We start from the raw sequence: 15,457 nt of genomic DNA, 5'->3' as shown, positions 1-15,457 counted from the left end.
GTTCCCGGCTCCGGGAGCGGGGCAGCGGGCAAAGGTGCCCGGCGGCGCTCCGGCACGGTTCTGGAGGTTTTACTGGGCTAGGAGAGAGGCAAAAGCAGGTGGGGGAGCCGAGCGTGGCGGCTGTGTAGGCCTTACTCTTGCACCGGGACCATCGGTTGTTTCTGTTGCATCACGTAGCGCCTGCAGTGGGCCAAGCCTTCAGAGTTACTCGTGGGTTTTCCTTCAGTTTTGGTTGTGGGAGGAAGGAGAGCTTTTCCCCGTGGGAACTGGAGGAGTGGTGTTGTGTGTATGGACCAACTGACTTGGGAGTGATAACTTGCTCGGGAGTGAGAGTCCGCAGTGAGATGTGCTGTTTTGATAGTTTGGCATCCAAAATGGGATTGCAATATAAGGCACATTATGGCTAAAAGTTCTCTCTGCCCTGTTTGTAGGGAGTAGGGACTCATCTCCTGTCTTAGCAGATCTGAGAGTTGGGATCATGTGAAAAAAATCAAATACCCAATTTCTCTCTCCTACTTGGTCCTCCTGGTCCTCCTACTCCTCATGGTCCTTCACTGGCAGAAAATATTGGCATGTAAAGTGACTATCTGCCTAGAGCCATACTGCTGTTCTACATTGGGTGGTTTTTTTTCCTGTATATGCTTTACGTGGCACTCAGGTTTTGGCGCTGTGTTCTCTGCCTGGAAGTGAAATGCCAGTGAAAGGTTTGTCCAGGTGTGTGCAGCTCTGTTCCAGGCATGTTAGCACAGCGGTCACTTTGGGTAAGTTCAGTATTTATACTGGATTCTTTTATCCTGACAGGATTTGTTTCATGGTCTGAGCCAAAGCAAGCCATGCCAGGACCCTTTAAAATTGATGTGACCGCTCTTTACGATGGGTTTTTGCAACTGTAACAACATGTGGCTGTTACAAAGCCTTAGTGTGTCTGATAATGAGTTAGATCGTTGTGTTGAAACTGGTTTCCCCTCCAGTACTGCAGATCAGCAAAGACGATGTGACTGCACTTCAGTGTAAAGTAGTGTGTCTTATCCAGAATGGGAACTTCAAGGAAGCCCTCGGCGTAATCAACACCCACACTAAAGTGTTAACCAGGTAAGTTGTGTGTTGCTGTACTCTGCAAAATATGAAACCGTAAGTCCTTGAGAAGCTGCTGCAGCTTCAGTGGAGGGAACTAATAGTCAGCAAAATAAAGAGCAGAAGGTGCTCAGAGCCATTGGGATTGGGCTTCTCAGTGAAACACTGATTTATTTGGGGTGTGAGAGGTGATCTGGATGAATTTGAGACAGTCTAACGTTTTGCTGTTCCTGTTGAAGGGATTGTCCCTAATCTAGTTTTCAGCCCCCTTTGTGAGCTGATTCTGCTTGTTGACGTGGTTGCACACCGTAGCTGGTACAGGGGAAGAGGACAGATCTCGTGAAGAGAGAAGGGAAAAGCCCTTGTCAGTGGCAGTGAGCTGTTGGCTTTGCTTGGCTGTCTCGTCATACTGCTCCTTGGGGTACTTTTCTTTACCAGCCTGAAGGTACTGCTTTTGGGGTGGTGCAAGCCCTTTGTGCATGTTCTCAAAATCGGAACCTTGGATACATCCTGTGTTTGAGAACAAGTCAAGGTTGCCGTTTGTGTCGTTAAGCAGACTCTTGATTTTCTTCCTAATAAAGATGCTCTTTGTGCAATGACTGGGATGAAAATTGCTACCCAAGAACTACCTGGCGGCAAAATTTTTGTATTTCAGATAGTGCACTTGTTAAGGAATGTCCCAGAGAAGTGTGTTGTAGTGTCAGTGCAATGAAACATACCCTCGTTTATATCTAAATATAACGTAATTACTTTATTCACAAATTCCTTCTTTCCTGGGATGGAAGGGGTTTCGTTTAAGTATTTTAGCTTGGTTTTTTTAGTATATGGTAAGGAGGAGGAGTAATTTCTCTAAATTCAACTGGCTTCAGAGTTCTCACTGTAATTTCCTCAGCATGGCGCTACTGTGTGTCTGTCTCTGTATCCTGCAGAGCAGGGAAAGTGGTGGTTCTTGCTCTGTCTTGAAGCTGTCCTGTCCTGCACTGAGGCTGGCCCACTGCCTTGCTTTAATTCCTAATGCCATTTGTTTGTTTTCGGACTCCCTCAATACTCAGCTGGACTGACATAATTTTAAATAGGCAAAGAAACGGCTGGTGACAAGTGGCACCAGTGATGTACTAAGGGAATCACTGATTAATTTTCCTTTGGCTTAAGTGGTAACTCAGGGCGTAGGTGGAACATAGCATTCAAGGCTCTACTTGTGTGATAATGCTTCCCTGCTGGTGTGAGCTTGCTTTGAAACCCATTTTATGTTAACATGAGCAAACCCTTTTGCTGCAGTTCTGCTGTGCTGATATTTCAAAATAGGTTAATGTAACTGTTGGCTATAAGAGGGACTGTGTTTTATACCATTTCTTTTCTCTGTGCGAGTCGATTGTTTTTGAAAGTTTGCAGTAACCATCTTTTGCTGTAATGGTATGCCTTCTCCTTAAGAAGGAGTCACATAATGAAGTTTGGCATTGTTTTACATTTAAGCATTTGATTCGCATAATCAGTAGGAGGGGGCAGGATTTGAAATGCCATGTGTCTGGAAGCACTAGAAAAGAGGAACTCCTTCTTTTAGGTGAAGTTTTGATACTCCTTCCTTGTTGAACACAAAGTAGGTTTAAGATATTTTCGGTGCTCAACAGATACATAATTAAGTAACCTGGGATCATGTGCTCATCTCTAGTGTTTGGCTTTTTGGTTATGTAGCAGTCTGACTAATTAGGGCTGCTTAAACAAGTGTGTTCAGGGGGGTGAATGCTGTTGAATGAAGACTACGGTGCTTGCTGTCAGCCTTTGTCTTGTCCTTGCAGTGACGTTATTGCCTTTGAGAAGGCCTACTGTGAATACAGGTTGAATCGCATTGAAAACGCTCTCAAGACCATTCAGAGTGCCAGTCAGCAGACAGACAAACTGAAGGAGCTTTATGGACAAGTGGTAATTACAAGCTTTTCAAGCTTTTCTTCCTGGTGGGAGTTTCATGTGCTGGCTGCCTTGTCCCTCCTCTAATGCACGGCAAGTATGGGGACAGAATTCCCTTCTCTATCTTGAAGGTAAGGAGAGGTACAGTTCCCAACTGCTCCAACTTCTGCGGAGCTTCGGTCACCTGTTGCTGGAGGCAGAGTTGTCATCTTACTGCCACTGAACCAAAGCAATACATTTGTGACTCCTGCTCCCTTCCTGGGTTTGGCCTGATAATAGCCATCTGGCTGAGAGGATAGAGGATGGAAGAGAGCTGATGAGATTGATTTGTGGTTGAGTCATCTGCTTGCATTAGATACCTGTGCGGGAATGGTTTGTGGGACCTGACATCTCAGGTGTTAGAAGTGAAGCAGAAAAGAAGTTGTGTTTCTTCTTTGGTTTCTCCCTGGTTGATGAGAACAGTTTTGTGAAGAATTGGCTGTCTTCTGTCAGCTGCATGAAAGACAATTCATTTAATCTTTCTTATAGAGAGGTGATTTAATCTGGAGAAAGGCTGTTTGAGAACAAAACTGTGTAAACAGCTGCTTTTAAAGAAGCTGTTTTAGGAGTAAGAACTGTGCTGTTTGTGTGCAGGTATCTGGTGTCATTGCTTGAGTCCTTCCAAATTTAGTCTGTAGAGTTTACCCTTAAAGGTAGATGCAAATGTTAGTAATGTTCAGATTAAAACATGGGGTCCTCTGCTGCCCCCAGTCCATGGGGAGGGAGGGAGGAAGGAGGCTGTAGTTATTAGCGTACATGGGGGAAAAACTGCTCTGAAGGCTAATTGCTTCCCCTTTTCAGTTGTACAGGTTGGAGCGTTATGATGATTGTCTGGCTGCGTACAGGGATCTCATCCGCAACTCCCAGGATGAGTATGAGGAAGAGAGAAAAACCAACCTCTCTGCTGTTGTGGCAGCACAAAGCACATGGGAGAAGGTGATGCCAGTAAGTAAGTGTGTGCCTGTGTGTGTGTAAGAGTGAGCCAAGAATTAAAGGATATGGAATCGTATTTAACAGGATAGAAATGTGTTCCTGTCTCTTAATGACTTCTGAGTGTATTGGAGATCACCTAGTGGTTTTCCCTGTATGGAAGAGCAGGTGCTCTTATTGTTCATGATTTTATACTTTACCTTTGATCTCTAGGAGAGCTGTAGTAGTAGATGTCGTGGCAGAGCAGGAAGTACATCTCTCTGAGCCCGCATTAGGCAGAACACCTGTGGTGACTAGTGCTTCCCTCTGTCTCATTACCCTCTTACCCAGGGTAAAGCTAACTGCCTGGGTCACCCGGCCATGCTTGGGAATATTTTTGTTCATGAACAGTACAGACTGTAATGTTCTCATTTTCTCAGAAATCTTTGTCCTTGGAAGTGTGCACAGCATGCTCAGCTTTCTGTTCAGCACTGTGGATCCACTTTCTAGTTCTGTAGAGTAGTGGTTCTTACCTGCTCTCTTTCAGCAGCCTAAGTAGTCCCCAAGTTCAGGCTGGGGTTTTGTTGCTGCCTTGTCAATTGCCTCTGTCTTTGCTGTGCAGTGTGAGGGAAGATCCTTTGCACTGTGACTTACTTGCCAGATGTGTGCCCTTTTAAAATTGCCTCTGAATTTATTTTGCAAGGAATAGTTTGAACGTACATGAAAATTATAGTTTGTGTCCGTTGCCTGTCAAATCTGTCTAGATCAGTTGGTGTTTATGCTGTGTTACTTTTGCTTTTCATGCTAGGAGGATTTGGGCCTTCGAGAAGCTACCTACGAGCTGTGTTATAACAGTGCATGTGCATTGATTGGGCAAGGACAGTTGAATGAAGCAATGAAGAAACTACAGAAAGCAGAAGGTAAAAAAATGGTGAGGTGAGAGGGAAGCTTTGTGTGATAGAAGTAGTTACTCGCTCTCTGTAGACTTAATCAGAGAGGAAAGAGGTTTTGAAAATTTAAAAACTGGCCAGCAGCAGGATTTGTTGCGAGTTTCTGGATGGTTCCTGACAGAATTGGTTTTTTTGTAGAAGTGTTCCTCTGTAGCTCTTTTCCAGAGCCATGCAGCATGTACCATCTGGCTCTCTGACTGCCCTCTGATCGGTGTTCAATGCCTTTGAGCAGTTTTTTGCAGTAGGAAGTAGATGTGAGTGTAACCTCTTCTCATAAGCATGAGAAGTTTCATCTATTCTAATTCCTGGGTTTGTTAGTATATGTATATATCTAAACATATACTATAAAAAAAGAAAAATACTTCATGGTCTGAATTAAGTATGAAATTAGTATAAGCCAATAAATGAGCTTTTGCACTTCATTGCAAAGAGAATTTTTTTCTATAGGGTGAAGGGGGATTTTGTATGTGTTTAAAAAAAAAAAAAGGCTGGGGGGGAGAATTAGGAAGAATTAGTTTCTTTCTGATCTAATTGCTCTTGCAGATAAATAGGTCAGTTCTGTCCTGATTTTGATGATAGGATAGCAGCTCTCCCATACAACTGATTTATTACGCATGTGTAATTTGAGCCTGTGTGCTGTGATAGTAGTCCTTTGGAGAGCAAAACAAGTCATGTTCTGGTGAGGTATATGAGAAAATTAAGAAGTGACTGGTATGTGTACTGAAAACTGATAGAATTGCTGCCCCATAAAGGCTGGTGTGATCTGAATATTGCAGGCTTGCAGCACTTAAAATAACTCCCGAGATGGTGAGCTGTTGCAGCCGAGTGATCCTTATGGAAGGGATCAGGAGCTACGTTTAAGGAAATTTGCTCAGAAGAGAAAACAAGTGTGTGACTCTGCTGTCAGAAGGCATCTCTGAAGGGCGGGACAGTATCTCCTGTGCATTTGATATTTCTTCTGCATCATCTAGTCTTCTAAGTCCCATCCATCATCAGAATTGTGGTCTGATGTGCCCTTGTAATGCTGCAGAAGTTTCAGGGTTACATGACAAAAGTGTATGTTCCCCCATACTTCTAGGCTACTTTTTTTTCCCCATAAAGCCTTCTAAATTGTGTTCTTCAATTTGTTTTTCCTCTAGAACTGTGCCGCCAGTCCCTGTCAGAAGACTCTGTAAGTTCTTGATGTTGTTCTGGAAAGTGTTTGCTTTGCACCAGCATGGACAAGGGTGCAGTTGGTCGTAAATTGTACAGCGGATAGCCAAAGCTGCTGTGTGGTATTGCCCAGCAAGGCTTGCCACTGCTGCTGGTACCAGCTTGTGAGGCTGGGGCAGCAATCCTGGTTGTTGCGGAAGGGTAGCTAACGCTGCAAGCTGTTTGCTGCTGTGCTCCTTGCATAGTTGCCTATGGCGGTGCAGGCAGGATGGGTACAGGTTATCTGAAACCTCCCTGTGACCCACCAGTGCTGTGGGTGAACATGCTGTGAGGGGGTGGTGGGAAACAAGAAATCTGTAATCGCTGTTGTTGGCTGTAGCAGAGGGGCAGATTCAGCGCACAAGTTAAGGGTATCTTTGGATTCTTGCAAAAACAGGTGAAGCTTTCTTTTCTCCTGGTTGAACCCAGCTATACTTGTATCTGTGCTGTGGCTGCAACCTTCAGCTGTAGTGGCTGGGGTACTTTGCTGTTAATACTGCCCAAGAGAGCTCGTAGACGTTTGCCAGCAGAATGCTCAAGCCAGGGGAAGAGAGGTGAGATAGCAACTTTTTTTTTCTTTTTTGCCTTGATTTTCCTTCAGGATGTGACAGAGGAAGACATTGAGGCTGAACTGGCTATTATTCATGGTCAGATGGCTTATATCATGCAACTGCAGGGTCGTACAGAGGATGCTCTACAGCTCTACAATCAAATAATCAAGTTGAAGTAAGGGCCTTTTTAAAACAAATGCTCAGTCTTCAATCTGTAGAGAGACCATTGTTTAATAACAATGTGCTTTCTACTTTTCTTATCTGCAGGCCCACAGATGTAGGACTCCTTGCTGTCATTGCAAATAACATCATCACAATTAACAAGGTATAGAATTACCTTGCCGCTTTCAATGCGTTTACTCAGTGTGCTTCTGTGGAGAGAAGGGAGATAACCAGGAAAGACTTTTTCCTAAACAGTAGTTAAATTGCAGACCCAGAGACCTTTCCTGCTTCAAGGAATGTAGTGAAATCTCATGATGTGTGATTTTCCCCAGGACCAAAATGTGTTTGACTCAAAGAAAAAGGTGAAGCTGACCAATGCAGAAGGTGTTGAGCATAAACTCTCCAAGAAGCAGCTCCAGGCAATTGAATTCAACAAAGCTTTGCTGGCAATGTACACTAACCAGGTATGGAAACTGATCTCCAGTAGGTAGCTATGTATTTACTCCACAGGATTTTGACCAGGCAGAAATGGATATGCGGCTCTTCTGTGTCAGAAGATAAGACCGTTTGGTTTAGGCACATAAGTGAGGAGGGAAAAAAGAATCATCCCTAAAAGAACAGACAGCCATTTGTGTAGTGACTTGAGTGTTGCTGTCGGGAGGACGGTGTGGAGATGACTAGAAGGGGTGTGGGGGGTCCTTGGATGCATCTGAAGTGCTACAAAGAGGACTTGTTCTTGGTTCTGTGTGCCCATTCCAGGGAAGCCATCACTAGCATCTCTTCTTAGATACAACTGGTATGTTAGCCCTGCGCCAGCTGCTTGCAGAGGTTGAGAAAAGTGTATTCTCTCTTCTGTCTCCTCAGGCAGATCAGTGCCGCAAGCTGTCAGCAAGCCTGCAGTCACAAAGCCCTGAACATCTGCTCCCTGTGCTTATCCAGGCAGCCCAACTGTGTCGAGAGAAGCAGCACGCAAAGGCTGTAGGGCTTCTGCAGGTAGGTTAAGAGAAAGTTGGCCAAGTTTCATTAAACTTGTGCTTTGTGTTCTCCTTGCTGTTTCTCTTAGTTTGCTTTGTCTGGTATAAATTTCCAGGGCTGTGCTTATTTTGGTTTCGTTTAATGCTGCTGGAAAGCATTTACACCAAACTGAACAATGCCGCTTTTAAAGGGAAATAGTTCCCTTGCACCTCAGATTTTTACACTTAGGAAGCTGTAGTAGACTTCTTGTAGGGTAAGCAGTGGGCTCTGCTGCTCTGCTTGCAAGCAGTTTGCAACAACCTCCTTTTTGGAGGGAGTGAGTGGCCTGGGATGGAAATCTGAGGGCAATGGGCTGCTGGCACGCTTTGAGGCGCTCCTCTGCTGTGTGCGGAAGCCTGCCTGTGCTGGAAAGCTTCCTTTGGCTCTTGTCAGCTTGCTGTGACTGAGCATGAGATATGATTCACCAGAGCAGAAGCCTGGTGCCCACACACGTGTTGAATTGTTCTTTCTTGTGACTTTCAGGATTTTGCAGACCAGCACCCTGCCAATGCAGCTGAGATCAAGCTGACGATGGCCCAGCTAAAAATTGCTCAAGGTATCCAGTGTCCCCCTTTGTTGGGAAGTGTCTGTGCATGATAATGGTGCGAGGGGTGAGAAGAGCAGGCTTTAGGGCAATATTTGCTGCAGTCAGAGCAGAGGTGCTATCAGTCGGATATTCTATATATATGGCTATGGCAGGATAATGCTTACAGCTTAATGTCTGGATGTTCAGACTCCACAGATCTGTGGCAGAGATCCCCACGGTCTTTATGGATAATAGGGCTGAATCTGTTCTGGGGCAGGAGGGTCTTGGGAGCAGTGTAGGACTCCCTGATGATACCATTCCTGTATACAGTTGGGCAGCACAGAATTGCTCCTGGAAAGGAAGACCCTACGTGCAAAAGCTTGCTCCTGAACCCTTGCAGGATGTGGTAAGGGCAGAAAGGTCCTTTGAGTGGAGGCCTGTCCTTAATTCCTGGAAGCAGGGGAGATGTTCCGAGAAGGGGATTGTTATGTCCCTATTGTTTACCTCTGGCTGGAAGGTCACTGGTAGAGTGAAGTGTTACTGTGCCACTCAGAGCGTGTTCTTCCCTGTCTCTCTTCTAGGCAGTGTCACCAAAGCCTGCATGATCCTGAGGAGCATAGAAGAACTGCAGCACAAGCCTGGTATGGTAAGCAAAACTCAACCTGAACTGTGTGAGGCTTTGTTTTTCCTTGTAGCACAACTTTGTACTGCCTGCTCCTTGTTGCCTCTTCCCTGTGGTTTTCACTTGACCTGAGTGTCTGCAGGGATTTTGAGCCCATCTTCCTTGTCTTGGACAAAGGTGGGATTATAACTTGCATCAGGTGGCCTGAACTTAGCTACAGAAGCACTCTGCCTGTCCACAGAGATGCTCTCTGCCTGTGTTCCCACTCTATCGCAGTCCCTCAGACCTGCGTGTTGCCTGGATTTACTTGCATAACATGACTGGAGCAGCTGCTTCCCTGGTATGTACTGTTGGGAAGTTTTTGAAGCAGCTTTAGGACACCAGGCATTAGGGAGAAAGTGCCATGTATTCCAACCCCACAGCATCAGCCCAGTCTGCGCGCATGTCAACATCTGGTATTTGGAAAAGCCCGATGACCTTGAAAATCCTCAAGTGTACAGCATAAGCATCTTGAACAGGGGCTGACGGTTGTAGGTGTGTTCCAATTGCAAGTGTGAATGATCAAAGTAATTTATAGGGGCAGTCCTCAATACCAGCTCCTTGCCCTGGGTCACCTCTAGTTGTGACTGGGTTGCAGACAGGTAGCGTCTGTCTCATCTCTTCAGTGCTGATTTCTTTTTTTCATGGCTCTTGGGATAGAGAATGGGGGAAGAAAAAGGGATTCTAATGAAACTGTGACCAGTGGCAAGCAATGAAAGTGCCAAGACAAGAAGGTTCTTTCTGTGAATGCGGTCTTAAGCTTGTACTGTAGGAGGAAGATTGGTGGAAACAGTTCTTTGGGAGAGCCCTGGGTGGGAAGGTCTCAGCTGGGTATACTGCCTGTTGCCACAGCTGTTTTTTAGGGACAGAGCAGAAAACTCACATTGTCTCTGCTTTTAGGAAATCCCATAATTTAACTGCTGACTCTGTGGCTATAGACAGCTTGTGTGAAGATCTGCAATAAGCTGCTCTTGAATGTTTGCAGGTGTCGGCGTTGGTGACGATGTACAGTCATGAAGAGGACATTGACAGTGCAATTGAGGTCTTCACACAGGCTATCCAGTGGTATCAGCAATTCCAGGCAAGTCAGACCAGAGGAGCTAGTGCACAAGGATTTGTCTCAGTCTTTTCTAGCTAGTCCAACTCAGCTTTTCCTGTTGATGCAAAGGCACAGCAGCTCATCTGGTTGGGGTTTTAGAGACCTGTGAGCTCCTGTTTTGTGAGCATTCATTTTATCACTGTTTCATTATTTTAGATGTTGCAAACAGGGAGCAGCAGCTCCTCTCAGATCAGGAGAGTGGTGGCAATGGGTGCCCAAATGTAGCAATCGGGCCTTCTCCCTGGTCAGAAAGCATTGTGGAGCAGTGAGCTGTCTTGTCCCGTGCAGTGCTGCCTCACATCCTAGAGTGCAGAGGTGGTCTGCTTTCTGCGTGACAGGGTGCTAACTCGGTTCTCCTTGGCCCGGTCTTGGGGGCATTAAAGCCAGCTGGAGCTGGGTACTGTGCGATGATAATGAGGAACTAATTATGGCTGCTGTGTCTTTCAGCCAAAGTCTCCTGTCCATTTGTCACTGATAAGGGAAGCTGCCAACTTCAAACTAAAGCATGGCAGGAAGAAGGAAGCAATCAGCGACTTGGAGGAGCTCTGGAAGTGAGTTGGGTGCTTGCTGAACAGGAGGTGTCTCTCTGCAAGCTCTCTGGTGCCTGGCAGTGTCCGACAATGTTGGTGGACTGGCAGCCGTCCTTTAGAGTTGCTTTTGCACAGGGGTTCCAATGCAAAGCCATAGTTTGGAAGGAGGGGGGATAACTCATTTGATCTATGGCTGATGTTCACTTGAAAACCTGGTTGACTCGTCCCAGGGGCCTCTTGTGTGCAGTGAAGGTTGCTTTGGCTGATGTTCACTTGAAAACCTGGTTGACTAGTCCCAGGTGCCTCTTGTGTGCAGTGAAGGTTGCTTTAGGGACTGGGATGCATTGTTTTTTCTAGTGCTACGTAAACTATGAATGTCTAGGTTGTAGTTTTTATTACGGACTTGATGGGATTTGGAGGGGACAGACACTATTAACTTGCCTTTGCTACTGGGACCTGAAGGATTTTCATCTTTCACTGCCTGCTTCATGATCCCGTGGAGATGTCTGCACCTCTGTTTGTCCACACCAGTGATGTTTGGTGATGTGCTCTGGAGGGGATCACCGACTGATACGCCTGTCCCAACAGACAGCAGCTATGCTGCAGCAGCAAGCACTGCATGGTGATACCAGTCTTTGGGATGAGTGTGTCCCTTGGTAACTTGGTCCTTTTTTTTTTTTTCCTTACAAAGGCAAAACCCAAAAGATGTGCATACTCTGGCACAACTCATCTCTGCCTACTCCCTGGTGGACCCTGAAAAAGCTAAAGTGTATCCTTTTAATGGTGGTATCAGAGCAAAGAAAGAGGCTTTTGGGCATTGCTCCTTTAGATTTCAGCTGTCTGGGAAATTCAGACCCACTCTCACCTGAAGAAAGGCAAGGAACATCTCTGGAACAGCAATGTATCCAGGTCAAGTTATCTAGAGATACATTATTTCCCTAATTGCTTTGATTACTGTGGGATCCTAGGACCCTTTTGTCTTTGGCCTCCTTCTCTCTGAGAACTGATAACTTAAGACTAGGTGGAACCAAAAATAGGAGCTCCTCCATCTTTTCTGTTGCAGTCTTAAACCTGTGGTAGTAATGCAGGACTGTGCCTGAGAATATATGTCTAAGCTCTCACTGACCCAAAATACCAGTTTCACATACTGCTTTTGCCACCCTGAGCAGCTTTCAGAGTAAGTTCCTGCATCTGTCCCCATATCAAAGAAGGGAAAAATGAGGCAGATGGCAATTAAGCAGCTCATCCCAGCTTGTGTAGGAAGCTGGTCAGAGAGCCGGAACTAGGCCCGTAGGCCTGTCTGGTGTTGGCATTGCTAGCAGGCCGAACTTGTTCAAGCTGAAGTTGCCCGTTGCTATGTGGACAAACCTTGTGTTTATCTTTTGCTTGCTGGTTTGCATCCCTGAACTCTTTCCTTGCAGTCTTAGCAAACACTTGCCTTCCTCGGACACCCTGTCACTGAAAGTAGATGTTGATGCGCTGGAGAACTCCCATGGAGCAACCTATGTTCGGAAGAAAGCTGGGAAGCTCACTGGAGACAGCCAGCAGAAGGAGCAAGGGTAAAGCAGGCTGCTGTAGCTCTGGTGCAGTCATTCTTTGGGGTGGCACAAGAACCACACCTGGTGTGGTGGGGGGCATTGCTGTAGAAGGCAGGCTGGTGGAAAGGGAGCCTGTTGTTTAACAGCAAGGAGCTTCAGGTAGTAGCAGACTGAGTTTTGCAAGAGATGGGAATGTTTTAGCTTCTTCCAGAGCTAGTTTTCAGTTGACTTGTCTGCTGTGTAACAACAGCTGTTTCCCTTCTTGCTTTTCAGACAAGGGGATGTGAAGAAGAAGAAGAAAAAAAAGAAGGGTAAGTTGCATTTCCTAGCTGTTGACACGGCACAGCTCCAGAGAGCTTGCCAGATTGTTTCTTCAAATGACCAGCCTTCAGGTCCCCGGGAGCTGGAACCCTTTGTTGGGACTGGGTCCCTATGAACCCAGATCTTCACGATAGCTTGTTTGGATGGGGCATTTTTCCACAGAAGTGAGAGCAGCACCCTGCAAGGATGATGTGGATTGCTGGGCTCTTTGCCCTTCCTGGCTACTGACATCCCATGCGTATCCCTTGGTGTTGCCTCTACTGTGTTGACCCCAATCTCATTTCCTGGCCCTGGATGTTCTGCAGGAAAGCTGCCTAAGAACTACGACCCCAAGGTGACTCCCGATCCTGAGCGGTGGCTTCCAATGCGGGAGCGTTCCTACTATCGTGGACGGAAGAAGGGCAAGAAGAAGGATCAGGTTGGCAAGGGGACTCAGGGTTCAACCACAGCTGGCTCCTCTGAACTGTAAGTACCCGTTTTGCAGGGGTTGGTGTGGGGAATCACTCCTGGGTGGCTGGGAGGGCTGGGTTTGTGCTGCCAACCACAGATAGCGCAAGTGAAACTGTACTTCGCCACTTGAACCTTCTACCAGCTGCTCTTCCCGAAGATCCCTATAGGTTGCTGAAAACCAAAATGATGTGATAGGCATGCTTAAAGGTGCCAGGGTGCAAATAAAATTCCCATAGGCTTTTAATGTGCTTTTCTTAGCTTTGACAGTGAGATGAATTTTGCATGCTTTCTCTCGAGCTATTTGCTTTCACGTCTTTCGGCGGCTGGAGAACCATCAGCCGTGATTTGGGAAAACACTATGCTTCCTTCTAAGTCGACACTGATTATTTGAGCTGAAATCAGGGTTTGCCATTGTGTATGAGGCCTGACAGCAAGATGGTGACTTACTAGCATCTGAGAGAAGGAAGTACTTCTGAAATAATAGCAACGCAGTGAATTGCCAGTGCTGTCTGATAGTTTCTCTTTACACAGCTGTCTCAAAACAGAAGCATGAAAAGCCTTTTGTGGCACTGTTGGCTTGAGCAGTGTTTGCAAGGAGAGCTGGCACAAAGATGCCTTTGTAGTTAAGGAGAGGGAAAGGATGTTGGGTTTGCGCTGCCTACGCGTGGGGGCCTGAAAGGCTTCTTGTGCGTTGCATGGGCTGTCACATGTCTATTCAAAAGCTTGCCTTGCTTTCGTTGTTGAGGACTTACGCTCTCCAGTGAACACCAGTTCGAAGGTGATTGCCTGCCCTTTGAGACATGTTTCCATCATCCATCAGCCTTTCTTGGCTTATTTAAGATCTCCTTCCACGAGTGCCCTCCCATACGTGATGCTACCTAGTGCTATCTTATGGGGTAGCTGCTGGTTTTCGCTGTCAGCTTCCCACAGTAGTGCCACATTCATCTTGCAGGTGGTTGTTAACCCACGTGGTATCTCTTTCTCTCATCTTCCCTGCAGGGATGCCAGTAGGACTGCCAGCAGCCCCCCTACCTCCCCGCGGCCCGGCAGCACGGCAGCTGTATCGGCCACAAGTAACGTCATCCCTCCCAGGCACCAAAAACCCGCTGGTGCCCCGGCCACCAAGAAGAAACAGCAGCAGAAGAAGAAGAAAGGGGCTAAAGGAGGGTGGTAAAAAGCGGGATGTGTAACCTCCCACCTTCCATAGGTGATGCTGGTTGCAGAATAAAGGTCAAAAGCAAGAGCTGGCGAAAGACTCTTGGTGTTGGGATCTCTGTCCTGCCTGTCAGCGGCCTGGGGGGAGGTGGGCTGGTAGAGGCACCGCCATGCGTCTGCTCACCAAGTTACCTTCCTCATGCTTGGTCCTCACTGTGATTTAGTGTGTTGCCATCAAACTCAAATGCAGCCCCTAAAAAGAAATCTGTCTGCATTGCCAGACATTTAAACGGTGTGGAATAATCAAGAACTTCTTGAAATGTAGTTTTGTGCTCCTCCTGCATATGTTAATTGAGGCCTTTAGCAGATCTATCTGACAACATGTCTGACTATGCGTGGTGCAAGCACCGTCTTCTGTGTGTCACCCCAGTCAGTCACTGACCACCAGAGAGCACAGGCACAAAGGGTCTGGGAAAACAATATATGGGCGGGATTATGCAGGAGGAGATAATCTGAAGGGGGAGAACAAGGCTGTTAGGAGAACGCATGGCAAAGTGTGTGGCAGCTGACTTGGTGTCCCCTTTTCTGCAAGCCAGCTGCCGCATTCTAGTGGGCTTGGGGAAACAAGAGCGAGCTAAAACAACGTGGATGGTGGTGGTGGTGGTGATGGGTTGCATTGAAGAGGCACTGTGCTTCTCAGGTGGAAGCTGGTGGTGAGGTGGAAGATGGGTCTGCTCTCCTAGAACCCCACAGGTAGTCCCTGAGCGTCTCCTGAAACTTCTGGTTTGGGCTGAATAGCAAAAATATTTTTTCCGTACATGGACTTTGGGTAGAAAGAGTACCTCGGGGAGAGTTGTCAGGTGTCAGCCCAAAAGGCAAAGGCTTCTGCCTCTGAAAGAATTTACAGCAAAGGCCTGAAGAGGTGGGGAGCAAGGAGAATGTTACTGTGGCGTAAAAGGAAACCCCTGAGTCCCCATGGAGTAAAAATCTAGTAAGTAGAATCCAGTCTTTATTGCCTTGACTACACCGGGAGCATCTGGAAAGGGGGCTGAATGTGTGTTGTGCTCTGAGTGAGAAGAAAGGAGAACAGAGCACAGGGAAAACAGCTTTATGAGTAGCTGCAGAGTCACTTGCTGCCGACTGAGTGCTGAACAGAAAGAATTTGTTGTAAATGACTTGCCTGGGTGATGTGCCTCCTCTTAGCCAGCAGCTGAGCGAGCACTATCCCACAGGGATGCAGTTTCTGGAGGCTGATGTGGAGAGCGGAGATCCCGGAGGAGAACACAACTCTCTGTTCTCCAGGCATCTCCTCTGGTCAAACCTGGCCGAAACTTTGGCCAGAGGGAAACGCTGACCTGCGGCACTGCCGGAGCCCCGACCAG

The 15,457-nt window shown here is 46.8% G+C and overlaps 1 protein-coding gene across 1 annotated transcript; it reads left to right on the top strand.

Moving 5' to 3' along the window:
• Positions 1 to 971: 971 nt before the first annotated feature.
• Positions 972 to 14,173, top strand: SRP72 (signal recognition particle 72kDa; the record flags this gene model as incomplete). Its single annotated transcript, XM_009705050.1, has 18 exons — positions 972 to 1,092; positions 2,871 to 2,994; positions 3,820 to 3,963; positions 4,736 to 4,847; positions 6,017 to 6,048; positions 6,670 to 6,794; positions 6,887 to 6,944; positions 7,114 to 7,245; positions 7,646 to 7,774; positions 8,279 to 8,351; positions 8,903 to 8,967; positions 9,968 to 10,063; positions 10,529 to 10,632; positions 11,303 to 11,380; positions 12,033 to 12,170; positions 12,423 to 12,460; positions 12,776 to 12,935; positions 13,920 to 14,173. Coding segments are annotated over 18 exons (1,904 nt in total), but the record flags the coding sequence as incomplete, so codon positions are not given.
• Between the last annotated feature and the right edge of the window lie 1,284 nt (positions 14,174 to 15,457).

This window comes from Cariama cristata, unplaced genomic scaffold, assembly GCF_000690535.1.
Source record: "Cariama cristata isolate BGI_N322 unplaced genomic scaffold, ASM69053v1 scaffold4950, whole genome shotgun sequence".
NCBI classification, from domain to species: domain Eukaryota; kingdom Metazoa; phylum Chordata; class Aves; order Cariamiformes; family Cariamidae; genus Cariama; species Cariama cristata.
The sequence above is the reverse complement of the archived record's forward strand: the minus strand, read 5'-3'. Positions and strand labels throughout refer to the sequence as shown.